At 57.6% G+C, this 13,067-nt stretch overlaps 2 protein-coding genes across 5 annotated transcripts in view; both read right to left on the bottom strand.

The window, feature by feature from the left end:
- VWA7 (von Willebrand factor A domain containing 7) overlaps window positions 1–3,282 on the bottom strand; it is a 16,186-nt gene extending 12,904 nt beyond the window's left edge. Inside the window, exons 1-5 of one of the 2 annotated variants that reach the window (XM_017859494.1) lie at window positions 2,999–3,282; window positions 2,438–2,686; window positions 1,879–2,160; window positions 1,259–1,355; window positions 370–480 (exon numbers count right to left, since the gene is read on the bottom strand). In XM_017859494.1, coding sequence (XP_017714983.1) covers window positions 370–480; window positions 1,259–1,355; window positions 1,879–2,160; window positions 2,438–2,671 — 724 coding nt within the window. In that variant the 5' untranslated portion in view covers window positions 2,672–2,686; window positions 2,999–3,282. The other variant, XM_017859495.1, reaches the window with a different exon arrangement.
- Window positions 3,283–3,406: 124 nt separating this feature from the next.
- VARS1 (valyl-tRNA synthetase 1) overlaps window positions 3,407–13,067 on the bottom strand; it is a 19,547-nt gene continuing 9,886 nt past the window's right edge. For 2 of the 3 annotated variants that reach the window (XM_017859492.1, XM_017859493.1), the window contains exons 9-30: window positions 11,489–11,653; window positions 11,165–11,246; window positions 10,515–10,634; window positions 10,320–10,428; window positions 10,140–10,234; window positions 9,011–9,101; window positions 8,636–8,760; window positions 8,445–8,548; window positions 8,200–8,358; window positions 8,006–8,096; window positions 7,766–7,871; window positions 7,610–7,680; window positions 7,400–7,525; window positions 6,939–7,043; window positions 6,790–6,858; window positions 6,625–6,703; window positions 6,364–6,491; window positions 5,907–6,062; window positions 5,517–5,723; window positions 5,334–5,445; window positions 4,876–5,201; window positions 3,407–3,551 (exon numbers count right to left, since the gene is read on the bottom strand). In XM_017859492.1, coding sequence (XP_017714981.1) covers window positions 3,483–3,551; window positions 4,876–5,201; window positions 5,334–5,445; window positions 5,517–5,723; window positions 5,907–6,062; window positions 6,364–6,491; window positions 6,625–6,703; window positions 6,790–6,858; window positions 6,939–7,043; window positions 7,400–7,525; window positions 7,610–7,680; window positions 7,766–7,871; window positions 8,006–8,096; window positions 8,200–8,358; window positions 8,445–8,548; window positions 8,636–8,760; window positions 9,011–9,101; window positions 10,140–10,234; window positions 10,320–10,428; window positions 10,515–10,634; window positions 11,165–11,246; window positions 11,489–11,653 — 2,695 coding nt within the window. In that variant the 3' untranslated portion in view covers window positions 3,407–3,482. The remainder of the gene's footprint in view (window positions 3,552–4,875; window positions 5,202–5,333; window positions 5,446–5,516; window positions 5,724–5,906; window positions 6,063–6,363; window positions 6,492–6,624; window positions 6,704–6,789; window positions 6,859–6,938; window positions 7,044–7,399; window positions 7,526–7,609; window positions 7,681–7,765; window positions 7,872–8,005; window positions 8,097–8,199; window positions 8,359–8,444; window positions 8,549–8,635; window positions 8,761–9,010; window positions 9,102–10,139; window positions 10,235–10,319; window positions 10,429–10,514; window positions 10,635–11,164; window positions 11,247–11,488; window positions 11,654–13,067) is intronic. The other variant, XR_001882864.1, reaches the window with a different exon arrangement.

Here is a 13,067-nt window from a genome sequence, read left to right as displayed (position 1 = left end):
AGCAAAACTCTGTCTCAAAAAAAAAAAAAAAAAAAAAAGGATGATGCTTTGTGGAGGGGAATTCTGGAGTAAATCTTAGGGCACCGTAGTCAATCAGCACAGCACATGGTGGATCCCCTGATCCCTCCAGCCAGTCCCCCAAAGATGCCTATGACAAGGGAGAAATCCTATCAGTGGAGGAAGAAGTTGCTCCCCTACCTCAGCCCCACCACAGCCTCCTCAGAGGACTTTCCTCCACCCACCCTGTTCCCAGCATCCTCTCCTCCTAGGAGGAGATGCCATAGCAAAGGCATACGGGCCTATAGGACAGAGATCCTGTAAGGAAGTGACTTTCTCGCCTTACTTCTGGGGAACTTTGTTGTCTGGTACCTGGAGGTTTCGGGGGATGAGTTCCAAAGTAGCCAGAGGTGAGGAGTGTGAAGCCCAGCCAATTCCCAGGGCAGCTCAACGCCTCGCAATCAGAGCAGGTAGGATCAGCCACTGGGAAGAGAGGGCAGGGCTAGAACCCAAGATTCTGCCACCCCCAGCCTTTATCCCCACACACCCAAACCTCTTCAGCTTTTCCTCCCAGCTGGGATGAAGTGAAAGCCCAGAAATTCCCTAGCAAGGCTTTCCGAACTAAAACCTAGGAGCATGGGCCCGCAGTGAGCCTGAATGTAGGAGCGTGGGCCCGCAGTGAGCCTGAATGTAGGAGCGTGGGCCTGCAGTGAGCCTGAATGTTTGAAACTGGGGCCGTGCTAGAAAACACAGCACAGGCTGGGCGCGGTGGCTCACGCCTGTAATCCCAGCACTTTAGAAGGCAGAGGCGGGCAGATTGCTTGAGTCTAGGAGTTTGAGACCACCCTGTGCCACATAGTGAGACCTCATCTCTAAAAAATAAATACATAAATAAATAATAAGAAAAAAAACCAAACAGTACGTGTAGGGACCAATCCTATGGGGATTGCGGCCTCTGTGAGTTGTGGACAGGCGAGAGGATGAGGGAGCTGTGGGAGAAGGCCCCGTGTGAGTCAGTGCGGGGAGGAAGCCACACTTAAGATGGGTCTGAGTTCTGGAGACCTGGTCCTCGCTGTTTTTCCCTGTGTGACCTTGGGGAAGCTGCTTAACCAAGCCAGGCATTGCTTGGACTGGGGGACTTCAGTCCTCGTAGAGATTAAGTAACATCACACCCTCTGGGACCTCAGAATGTGACACAGTGGCCGGGTGGACTGAGGTAGCCCTGTGGACTCCTGCCTCACCGCCAGGGTCACAGCCATACCTTGTGCCAGGTTCTGGAGCTCCTGTCTTGGCCAGAGGAGGTGAGGGTGTGGCTGCTGCTCACCCAGCTCCACCCAGTTGCTGTGACTGTAGAAATCCTAGTCCAGAGGACAGGAGAAGGGGAATGAGGCACTAGTCTGACCTTTCTCACCATCTCCAGCACTAATATGCCACTCCTTTGAGTTCCCCACCTGGAAAGTCCCCTCCTACTCCCACTTCTCCCACCAGACACCCCAAGGCCCCTCCACTGCCCCCTCTCCATGCTCAGAGCAGAGCTTTGCCCAGGTGGAAACTGTCCCAGCATCTCTTCCCAGCTCAGAGTCTAACCCAAGGCCTCTCTGGGCCTGCAGAGTCCTGCAGCATATGCTGCTCCCTCAGCTCTCTGACCTCACAGCCTTCCTCTCTCACCCTCACTTCTCTCCAGCCACAGTGCCCTCCTTGCTGTTCCTACAGGAAGCACTGCCAGCTTGGAGGTGGGGAACTGGGACACAACCTCAGGGCACCACGTGCCAGTGCCCACCCCTTCCAGAATGGAGAAGGCATGATCAAGAAGGCACCATAGGATGCTCTCTATCCCGGACATGAAGACCCCTCTGACCATCAACCCCACCCGGTTCTCACCTGCAGGGCATGAAGTGCAGCCCCGAGGCGCTGGCGAGCCAGGGTGTGGTCAAGGGCTCTGGTTGCCACCAGGGTCTCCCGCAGAGCCCCTACCAGTTGCGCGCGTCCCTGATCCAGTCGCTCAGCATCAAAGTGCAGGTCGGGGTCATTCCTGGAAGTCGGCAGGAAGTCCTGGGCTGCATTGGCACGAGACACCTCACCTAAGGCTGCTCGGAACCGCCGAGAAGGAGAACCAGGTCCAAAGTAGGCGGCAAAGAGGTCATCGGCAAGGAGTGTTCGACCCTGGGGAGAATAGCGGGGGACGGGGCTCGAGGGAGGCCCATTGGATTGACTGTTGCCCACCTTATCTCAGCAACTGACACTCAAGGCTGGGTATGAGGGGCCTGAGCCCCACAAAGGAGGGGGACTCCTAATTTCAGGACCAAGACTACTGGGTATTGTTGCTGCAGGGGTGGGGCCATGAGTGTCTCTTCTCTTGGCAACCAGAGCCCTCACGGAGTAGAGGCCCCACGGAATTGGGGACTCTGGCAGGGGTGTGACAGGACCCTGGGATGCTCACCAGGAAGTTCTCAAGACGAAGAGGGGGGCGGCCTGGGGGTGGCTGCTCCAGGAAGAGCTGCAGGGTGACGTTGAGCGCTGCCTCCTCAGTTAGGTCTTGGTGGGTGATGGAGCCAGGGGCAGCCAGCAGGCTCCAGATGTTGGGGAAGAAGGCAGATGTGGGGGGCAGCAGCAGCTGCAGCAGAAGCAACACTGAGGGGCCCAGGTGGGACTGGGGCACTTCCGTGGGGAGCATGGCTGAGACATGGACCTGGGAGACAGAAGGCTCTCACGGGAGGAGGAAGCAGCTGCGATTCCAGGGCAGGCTGGCTCTGCGGGTCTCCACGGGCACCTGCTTTACCTCAAAAGTCACGTCTGCTGCAGCCTGGCTTCCCCGCCCTCTCTGTCACCCAGACAACCCGAGGGCCTCATCTGACCATTAGGGACACACACAGCTGCCAGGAGAAGGGTCCAAGATTCCTCCCCCAGGCCCCCCTCCCCAGTCCCTGGCTGAGTCACCAGCCCTGCTGCAGAAACACTCCCCATGCACAGGAAGCCTGAGTCCTCTCAGGCCCTCCCCTACCTGGTTGCTGGGTCTCCTAGGAAGGGCTGGCCTGGGCACGTCACAGGGCACTTAGGTCAGAGTTATAATTAACCTAGGCCCAGTAGAGGGGGAGGGAGGCCCCCACAGGGTGGGGGAGGACAGGCAACCCCCCTGGCCCCTTTGCTCATGCCTGCCCAAGGCCACAGGCAGCAGCCCACGCCAGGGCGGGCCTCCCTCGGCCGCAGTGCGGAGGTGTATGATAGCTGGGGAGGAGGAAGGGAGTGAGCAGCGTGACTCAGGCCTGGCACAGTGCCAGGGACAGACCCAGACAGACGCGCCCCTCTGCCCTCCAGAACCAGGGCCTCACTCCCACCCTGCAACCCCCAGGGATTCAGGCACCCAGCCCCTCTGCTCCCCTCTCTGCCCCCACCACAGATGACAAGAGGATTTTGTGGGAAAATATTTTATTGCTGCCATCCCCATGGTGAGCTGCTGGGGGTGAGCGGGGAAGCTAGGTGGTGGATCACAGCATCTTCTGGAATAGGGCGATGGCCTCATCCACCTTCCTGAGCTCTGCTTCCGTCTGTTGGAGCTGGAGTGGAACCAGGGGGTGGGTGAGGACCCACGTCCAAACGAAGAGACCCCCAGACACCCAGGACAACAAAGTTGGAAAGATGAGCGAGGACCATGGAAGGTCAGTAGCTCGGAGGAGGCGTGAACCTGGCTGGCCTGGCTCCCCACCCATTTCCGTCAGCACCCCCACCCCCACCAGCACCTCTTGGGTCTTGCCTTTTCCACAGAGTGGTCAGTCCCCAAGAACAAAGGAACCTCAGAGCCTACATGCTCCCCACGCAGTGTCCCCACGTAAGCAGAAGAGCACAAGGTCCCAGGCCAGTCACTTCATTTGTCAGATGATGATAATATTACCCCCTCCCAGGGCTCTTGGGAGAACCAAGTGAGATGAACCAGGTCCACTCGAGGTTCTCTAGCTCTTGGCCTCTGTGACTGATTTTCTCCGTGTCTGTGCAGTTTACTCCACTACTCCTCTCTGGCAGAACCCAGGAGGCAGGGGACAAACGAGACTGGCCTTCCAGGGTCAGCCCGGTAGGCTTGAAAGTAAGTGGTGGGAGGTCCAGGGCTCCCGACTACATGTGGACCCCAAGCCTAGCCTCAGGCATGCGGGTTTCTACATTTCAGGCAGCTGGGTGGGGTATGAAGGGTCTGATTGGGAGATAGGATGCCTGGTTCTAGGTCAGCCTCCATCTCCGACCTGTTGTGTGACCCTGGGCTGTGCCCAGCCCCCAGCTGCTCCCCATGTGTAAGGGAAGGGCATTCTATGGTCCCTGCTCAGAGCGCCTGGGCTCCATGCTTCCCAGTAGATTCCCCAGGTTTGGGTAGAGTCCAGCTTCCAGACCAGGATTGGTTTTTGTTTTGGATGCTTTGTTTTTTTTTTTTTTTTTTTTTTTTTTTGAGAGAGAGGGTCTTCTCTCTCTCTGTTGCCCAGGCTGGAGTGCAGTGGCATGATCTCAGCTCACTGCAGCCTTGACCTCTCAGGCTCAAGCAATCCGCCCACCTCAGCCCCCCGAGTAGCTGGGACCCCAGGTGTGTGCCACTATGGCCAGCTAATTTTTCTATATTTGTTGTAGAGATGGGATTTCACCATGTTGGCTGGTCTCAAACCCCTGGGCTCAAGTGATCCACCCACCTCGGCCTCCCAAAGTTCTGGGATTACAGGTGTGAGGCACTGAACCAGGCTGTTTTGTTTTTTAAGGTTAGCGGGAATGGAGAAGGAACAAAGAAATCTGTAATTGGTTACGATCAATTAGTCGTCAACACCACTGTACTCGGACCAGCCCAGACCAGGGTTATGATGGAGGAGGTGGATGGTGTGGGAAATGCCCACTCACGCCACACACCTTGGCTTCATCTGCCTCCTGCACTTCGAGGGGCACCTTGACAGGGTAGCCTGAGGCGGCACGGCGTTCCCGCAGACGCTGGGCCTGCCGCTGGGCCTCAACTCGCTTGGCTTGCAGCTTGCCCAGCTCCCGCGCAGGGTCCACCAGCCCCTGCAGCTGCAGGTGGATGGAGCAGCGATCAGAGGCCAGAGCCACAGCGCAACCCTGTGGGGCGGGAGCCCCCAGGGCCAGAACAGCCACCACACCTGCGCTGGACAGCGCCTGCACGTAGCCCGACACAGCCGATGCCAGGGCGCCCGTGGCCTCATCCGCCACTTCCAGGAAGCCTGCCAGAGAGGGAGAAAGGTGAGGCCTAGCTCCATGGAGAGAGGAAACCAAGCAGTCACTGCTGGACACTGGGTGGCAGAGTGGGCTGAGGGGACAGTGGGATGGGGTAGACATGGGGGCCTGAGGCTCACAGTCAGGCCGGATCCGGGTGAGGTTGTAGTCAGCCCGCAGGGAGCGCACAGCTCGCGTGATGCTTAGCGCCAGCTCAAGGGCAGCTTCTGCCTCAGGGTCCTTCCAGGAGCACTGTGGGGTGGAGGAGGGGGTGAGGGGGCCTGGAGGGCAGGTCAGACTCCCCTCTCCAGGCCATGCCATACCTCTGAGGGCTCTGGGTAGGGGGTAACACAGAGGCTAGGGGGAGCTTGCGGCATCCTCCGGGGCAGCCTCTGGAACAGCTCCTCCGTCACGAAGGGCATGAAGGGTGAGAGCAGCCGCAGGCCAACGTCCAGGCAGGTGTACAGGGTCTGGCGGGCACACTCGGCTGCCACCTGGTCTACCCCATTCAGTACAGGTTTCAGGCACTCCTAGGGGACGAGAGGTACAGGGCTCACGGTTGGAGGTCTAGCCTTGAGCCCTCACTGTGCATGGGAGGACTGGGAAGGGGATGGGTTGACTTAAGTCTCAAGGCCAACTCTGGCAAAACTGAGCCCAGGGCTCTGCTGCCCGCCCGCCCCCACCATCCCCTGCCCCGCTCTGCTCCTTCTCACCAAGTAGACATCACAGAGCTCATAGAGCCAGAAGCTGTACTGGGCAGTGGTGGCGGCCGGGAAGTCGTAGGCCTGGAAGCCTTGATTGCTGAGCCTCACGGCCTCTGTCAGGCGGCTGCGGATCCAGCGGTCCACCAGGCTTTCATGACCTCCGGGCTTGGGGAGAGAGGGTGTATCAGCCAGCGGGCCAGGGGAGGGTGCCAGAACCCCATGGGGACAGGAGTCACTGGCAAATCTTCACCCAGAGTCTGATGAGTCCAAAGCAACCACCTATGTGCCAGGATCTGGGAAGAAGTGACAGGCCCCAGCCCCCAGTGCCCTGGGCTTTCCCTTTAACTGTCTCTGTGTCTATCTGTCCCCCCGGCAACATGGAGGCCACTCTGGACAGGGGTGCAGCCTGTGTGGGCCCTGCTCAGGGATTCCTGTGCCCAGCCTTTGCTGCTCACCAGGTCCTTACCTGGGAGGTGGGTGAGGGCACAAAACCCTTCCCAAGGCCACGAAGGGCAAACTTGGTGGCATTCCAGAGCTTGTTGCAGAAGTGGCGGTAACCCAGTATCCGGTTCACATCCAGGTTGATGTCACGACCTGGGTCGGGGGTAAGATGTGAGTCCTCATCATCCTCTTCCCAGCCCATGCCCACCAGAGGCTCAGGGTGGAGAAGAGGGATGGGCCTCACAGAAGGAGGGAGGGGCTGGGAGGGCAGCTTTGGGGGCCCTACCCTGGGACGTGTAGGCACATAATCCAAACCGGAGAGCATCGGTGCCACACTCGGGAATCCCCGCTGGGAAGTCAGCTTTCTACAGGGAAGAGGCAGAGGGAGGAGTGTCCTCAGCCAGCCCCATCCACGCTGTGCTCCTGCTCAGCCCAGCCCAACCCTCCACACCTGCCCTTCTTTGGCCTTCTCCACCTCGCTGGGATCCAGGTTGCTGTTCAGTAGCTGGTCGTGGAGGCCCTGAGGGTGGAGTGGAAGCAGTCAGGTGGCTGTGGCCACAGCCCCACGGCCCTTCCTGGCTGGCCCAGCACCCAGCCCACCTGCAGGGAGACTCCATAGATGACGTCCAGGGGATCGATGACATTGCCTAGAGACTTGCTCATCTTCCGGCCGTGAGCATCTCGCACGATGGCATGGAGGTAGACCTGAAGAGCAGGTGGGGAGGCCCATGAGACTCAGTCCTCTCCTTCCCCGGCTTAGCGCCCCGACCAGGACTGTGTCTGGTCTATGCCACTGTGAACCTCACGTCCCACTGAGTGGCCCCAAGAGTTCGTTCAGTGCCTTTATGTGAATCAGAAGCACTCCCTCCTCTGGGAAGACGAAGCCCTGGGCACAGGAATCACTGAGCAGGGCCCAGGCCGGATTTCAACCCCCCACCAGCCCCTGGGTCAGGCCTGCCTACAGCTAACTCCATGCCCCAGCCATGCGGGGCCTGTGCTGCAGAACAGGACAGCAGGAGAGGAGGCTGGGGGTGATGGGAGGGTCTCAGCTGTCTCCGCACCTCTCTAAAGGGCAGCCTGCCAGTGAGCTTCAGGCCCAGCATGACCATCCGGGCCACCCAGAAGAAGAGGATGTCGTGACCGGTCTCCAGCAGTGTCCCAGGGTAGAACACACTCAGGTCTTCTGACTGAGGGCAGACCAGGGTGTGAAGGGGAGCCAACACCCACCCTCCAGTCCCCTGTCCCGCCAAGCCCTGGCCCCAGGAACACACCTGGTTGGGCCAGCCAAAAATGGATAAGGGGAAGAGGCCGGAGGAGAACCAGGTATCCAATACATCCTCATCTGAGAGAGGCCAAAGGTCAGAGGTCAGAGGGAGTGGAACTCTGCCCCCAACAACTCCCTCCAAACCCTCAAAGCTCCTTCTTGCCTTGCTGGAGACTGATCTTGTCAGGCGACACTCCGAACTCCTTGGCTGCCTTCTCCCGGGCCTCCGCCTCGTTGCGTCCACTCACCCAGTACCGCCCATCAGGGTCCTGCCGCAGGTGCAGTGATTACCCAAGGGGGTGTGTCTGCTTCTGGCTCATCCTGCCCCTCCCCCCACCAAGGACCCAATAAACACAATGTTCCCCCAGGGTGACCCAGCAGCTAGCTCTGGCCGTCTGCTCACCTCCCCAGGGGGCACTGCTGGGTCACTGACAGTGACAAAGTAGGCTGGGATGCGGTGGCCCCACCACAGCTGCCTGGAAATGCACCACTCCCTGCAAATGTTGGGGAGGGGAAATCAGGGAGGGCCTAGTGGAGCCTGGCCCGAGCCCTGCTCAGCCCTTGGCAAGCCCCTCCCACACTGAGGGCCCTACACACCGGATGTTGTCCATCCAGGCATGCCATGTGCGCTGATGGGCCTCAGGCAGGATGCGGAGGTCGCCCCGAGTCACAGCGGCGCTGGCAGCCTGGGCCATCTCCCCGCAGTGAACGTACCACTGCGGCCGCAGCAGAGGCTCTACCACGTCCTTCGACCGGCTGTGGGTATGCATAGGTGAGAAGGCCAGGCGGTAAAACCCTAAGGAGCCCTCCACCTTCCTCCCCTCTCAGGCCCCCACCCTCACTTGCAAAGTGGCACCACCATGGGGTTGTCCTCAACGCCACGGAACAGTCCCCGCTCCTTCAGCGCCACCAGCACCGCTTTCCTGGCCTCAAACCTGGGCAGGCCCTGGGTAGGAACGAGGCCTCATCATGGCGATGCCCAGCCACCCCTCCATCTCCCTGACCCAGGCACTCATGCTCCAGGCAGCCTCACCAGGAAAGGCGGAGGCACGTTGATGAGGGCCCCCCGGGAGTCCATGATGCTGATGGCCTCCAGCCCGTGCCGCTGCCCAACTTCATAGTCGTTTTGGTCATGTGCAGGGGTGATCTTCACAGCACCTGGGTGTACATGGGGATGCCTGCATCATGAGGGACTCCACGGAGTTCCTTCCTACACTCACCTCTTTTGCAGAAGGATGTAGCTCCAAGACCACTCCTGGCACCCACCTGTCTAATGCAGTCCCTTGAGAACCACCCCAAGCTCTGCCTATTTGGCTGAAGCTTATTTTCTTTTTCTCTGAGAGAAGATGGACAGCTAGGGTACAGCTCCAGTCTTTTCCTGTCCCCATAGGACCAGCCCCTTGCCTACCTGTGCCAAAATCCATGTCCACAAATTCATCAAAGACAATGGGAAGGCTCCGAGACAGGAATGGGTGGATCACGTTCTTCCCCTTCAGGTGCTGGGGCAGAAAAAGATACCAAAAAAGCATGAAGCGGGGCCAGACGCCGTGATTCCCACCTGTAATCCCAGAATTTTGGGAGGCTGAGGCAGGCAGATCACTTGAGGCCAGGAGTTGGAGATCAGCCTGGCCAACATGGTGAAACCTTGTCTCTACTAAAACTACAAAAAAAAACAACAAAAAAAATCAGCCAGGTGTGGTGACACATGCCTGTAATCTCAGCTACTCAAGAGGCTGAGGCATGAGTACTGCTTGAAACCCAGGAGGTGGAGGTTGCAATAAGCCAAGATGGCACCACTGTACTCTAGCCTGAGCGATAGAGAGACCCTCTCTCAAAAAAAAAAAAAAAAAAAAAAAAATGCATGCAGGAGCCTGGTGCCATGGCTCACATCTGTAATCCCCACACTTTGGGAGGCTGGGGCAGGAGGCTTCCTTGAGGCCAGGAGTTCAAGATCAGCCTGGTTAACAGAGCGAGACCTTGTCTCTATTTAACTTTTTTTTTTTTGAGACGGAGTCTCGCTGTGTCGCCAAGGCTGGAGTTCAGCGGAGTGATCTCGGGTCACTGCAACCTCCACATCCCAGGTTCAAGTGATTCTCCTGCCTCAGCCTCCTGAGTAGCTGGGATTACAGGCACCTGCCACCACAACTGGCTAATTTTTTGTATTTTTAGTAGAGATGGGGTTTCACTACGTTGGCCAGGCTGGTCTCAAACTCCTGACCTTGTGATTCGCCTGCCTCAGCCTCCCAAAGCGCTGGGATTACAGGCAGGAGCCACCACGCCCAGTTATTTAACTTTTTAAAAATGCACGAAGGGCTGGGCCCAAGTCCTTCCTTTCCAGGGCCCTGACTATCCCAACACTTGAACTCCCCAAACAGCCCCCAATAGCTCTACCATCAGAGCTGGGAAAGACGCTGAAGACCAGTTTCTAACCCAGTTTCCTCTCCTCAGCCAGGGTCCTAAGTCCAACCCCTCCACCCCATAAGGATGGGAGCCCTTTTTGGCCAGGATTCCTTCCCTAACTGTGGACAGTCCCCCACCTGGTATCTGGTATCTTTGGGGTGCACAGCTACAGCCACATCTCCCAGCATTGTCTCGATCCGAGTTGTTGCCACCACCACCTCCTCGTCGCTGTCTGGGGTGACAGAAGGCCTTGTGGTCTTGGCCCTGGCCCCTTCCTGCCACTCCCAGCCCAGGATCCTGGTGCCCCTGGCTCCTACCTGAGCCTTGGACCTTATAGGCAAAGGACACGAGGACCCCGAACTCCACCTTCTCCTTGTAGCCAGGCACGGAGAGCAGGGTGCGACCTGTCAGCTCCTTCTTATCCACCTGTAAAATGGGTATTTAGAGGCATGGCCCAGGGGCCAGGGCCAGGGTAGATTGGAGATGGAGACAGGCCAGGTTGGGGGGCGCACCTCAATGTCAGAGATGGCAGAGTTGAGGGTGCAGGACCAGTTAACGAGGCGGGTACTGCGATAGATGACACCTTCCTCGTGAAGCCGGACAAAGGCCTCTGTCACAGCTGCTGAGAGTTTCTGGGGTGGAGCAGGGAGAAGTCAGAGAGATGGGCCTTGTGCTGGAGGCCCAGGCAGACACCCAGGGCTCCAGTGAGGCCTGGCCCATGCAGAGTCCCACTGGCCAGTACAAAGACTCCTCTGAGGGGAGTACTTTCCTTCTTTCCTTGAGGAGGAGAGGGGACCAAGGGAACACAAGAGCAGGCACCAAGTCTTGTGATGCTGCAGATGGCAACAAAGACACTCAGCTGGGGACAAGTACTGGTGCAGAGGACCCTGGGAGTTCAGGCTCCATGGGAGACGGGGTCCTGATCATGTGCCATCTGGAGGAATCTGGAGCTCCCAGAGCCAAGACAGGGAGCATGAAGGGCCACAATACGGAAAGGACCATGGTGAGGGGTGGGAAGTGGCATTTGCAGCTGAGCCCTCCGTGGTGTTTTACGTGGGCCAGCTCCTGAGAGAGGGCCGCAGCACCTGTGCTCTCTCCTGTGGGGGTCCCACCCTGGGGAGACTCCTACTCCTGCCCCAGCTTTGAGACCCCTCCCACGCACAGGGTCCATGGTGAAACAGGCTCGATCCCAGTCCAAGGAGCTGCCGAGCTTCTTCAACTGGTGGTAAATCCGGTCACCTTTCCTGGAATAGACAGACAGGCTGAGGTCAGCACTCATGCCTGGGCTGGAGGGAGACATCAGGTGGCTGACTGGGCAGTGTGGAGATCACCTATCCCCCTGAAATTTACCTGGTCCCTAGAGCCAACTGACTCTGCCTCTGTGAGAGGGTCTGACCCTGTGGCCAGGGGTTATAGGTGACAGAGGTCCTCTGGATAGGGGACGGGGGGCAGGGCTGAGATGCCCACAGGGATGCTGCATACTCACTCCTCCTTCCACTTCCAGACCTCCTGTAGAAAGGCCTCGCGGCCCAGCTGGTGCCGGCTCAGCCCCTGCTCACGCCATAGCTTCTTCTCCACCACCACCTGGGTGGCAATACCTGCATGGTCACAGCCAGGGTTCCATAGGGTGGTCTCCCCACGCATACGGTGCCTGTTGGGGGGCATGGAGGACCAGAGGGTGAGTCAGGCCAGTGGGGCCTGGCACCAAAGAAAGGAGAGGCTCCAGGCAAGGAGTCAATGGACTCTAATAAAGAAGCAGGGAGGCCAGGCGCAGTGGCTCACGCCTGTAATCCCAGAACTTTGGGAGGCTGAGGTGGGCGGATCACCTGAGGTGGGGAGTTCGAGATCAGCCTGACCAACATGGTAAAACCCTTCTCTACCAAAAATACAAAATTAGCTGGGCATGGTGGCATGCACCTGTAATCCCAGCACTTTGGGAGGCCGAGGTGGGTGGATCACCTGAGGTGGGGAGTTCAAGATAAGCCCCAGCCAACATGGTAAAACCCTGTCTCTGTTAAAAATACAAAGTTAGCTGGGCGTGGTGGCACATGCCTGTAATCCCAGCTACTTGGGAGGCTGAGGCAGGAGAATTGCTTGAACCCGGGAAGCAGAGGTTGCAGCAAGCCAGGATCATGCCATTGCACTCCAGCCTGGGCGACAGAGTGAGACTCCATCTCCAAAAAACAAACAAACAAAAAAAGAAAGAAGCAGGGGTGGAGCTGGAACCCTTGTGATTCTAAAGCTAGTCAAGGAGAAAAGATTTGCAAGAAGAGCCAAGGCAATACGGAAAAAGAACAAAGGCAGGCCTGCGTGGTGGCTCACACCTGTAACGCCAGTACTTTGGGAGGCCAAGGCGAGTGGATCAGTTGAGGACAGGAGTTCGAGACCAGCCTGACCAACATGGCGAAACCCTGTCTCTACCAAAAATACAAAAATTAGCCAGGCATGGTGGTGCATGCCTGTAATCCCAGCTACTTGGGAGGCTGAAGCACAAGAATCGCTTGAACCCGGGAGGTAGAGGTTGCAGTGAGCTGAGATTGGGCCACTGCACTCCAGCCTGGATGATAGAGTGAGCCTCTGTCTCAAGAAAAAAAAAAAAAAAAAAGAACAAAGAGGAGGCTCCTGCCAAACAGGATAGCAAAAGTTCTACTTGTTAAAATAAATTACTAAATAGAAACAAAATAGTGCCTGGAAACAGATACAAGCAAATTTAGTATTTGTGAAAGGTGGCACTTCCTATCAGTAAAATAAGGATAAACTATTCAAAATATTTGTTTGGAACAACTAGCTAATTATTTGGAAAAAATCTTCCCCTTATCAATAGTCACAAAAAGAAACTTTAGATAGATTAAAGAATTCAAGCCAGGCACAGTGGCTCAAGCCTATAACCCCAACACTTTGGGAGGCCAAGGTGGGAGGATTGCTTGAGCCCAGGAGTTGCAGACTAGCCTGGGCAACATAATGAGACCTAGTCTCTGCAAAAAAAAAAAAAGGCCGGGCGCGGTGGCTCACGCCTGTAATCCCAGCACTTTGGGAGGCCGAGACGGGCGGATCACGAGGTCAGG

This window comes from Rhinopithecus bieti, unplaced genomic scaffold (assembly GCF_001698545.2).
Source record: "Rhinopithecus bieti isolate Rb0 unplaced genomic scaffold, ASM169854v2 scaffold_51440, whole genome shotgun sequence".
Taxonomy (NCBI): domain Eukaryota; kingdom Metazoa; phylum Chordata; class Mammalia; order Primates; family Cercopithecidae; genus Rhinopithecus; species Rhinopithecus bieti.
This window is presented reverse-complemented; position numbering and strand designations above follow the sequence as displayed.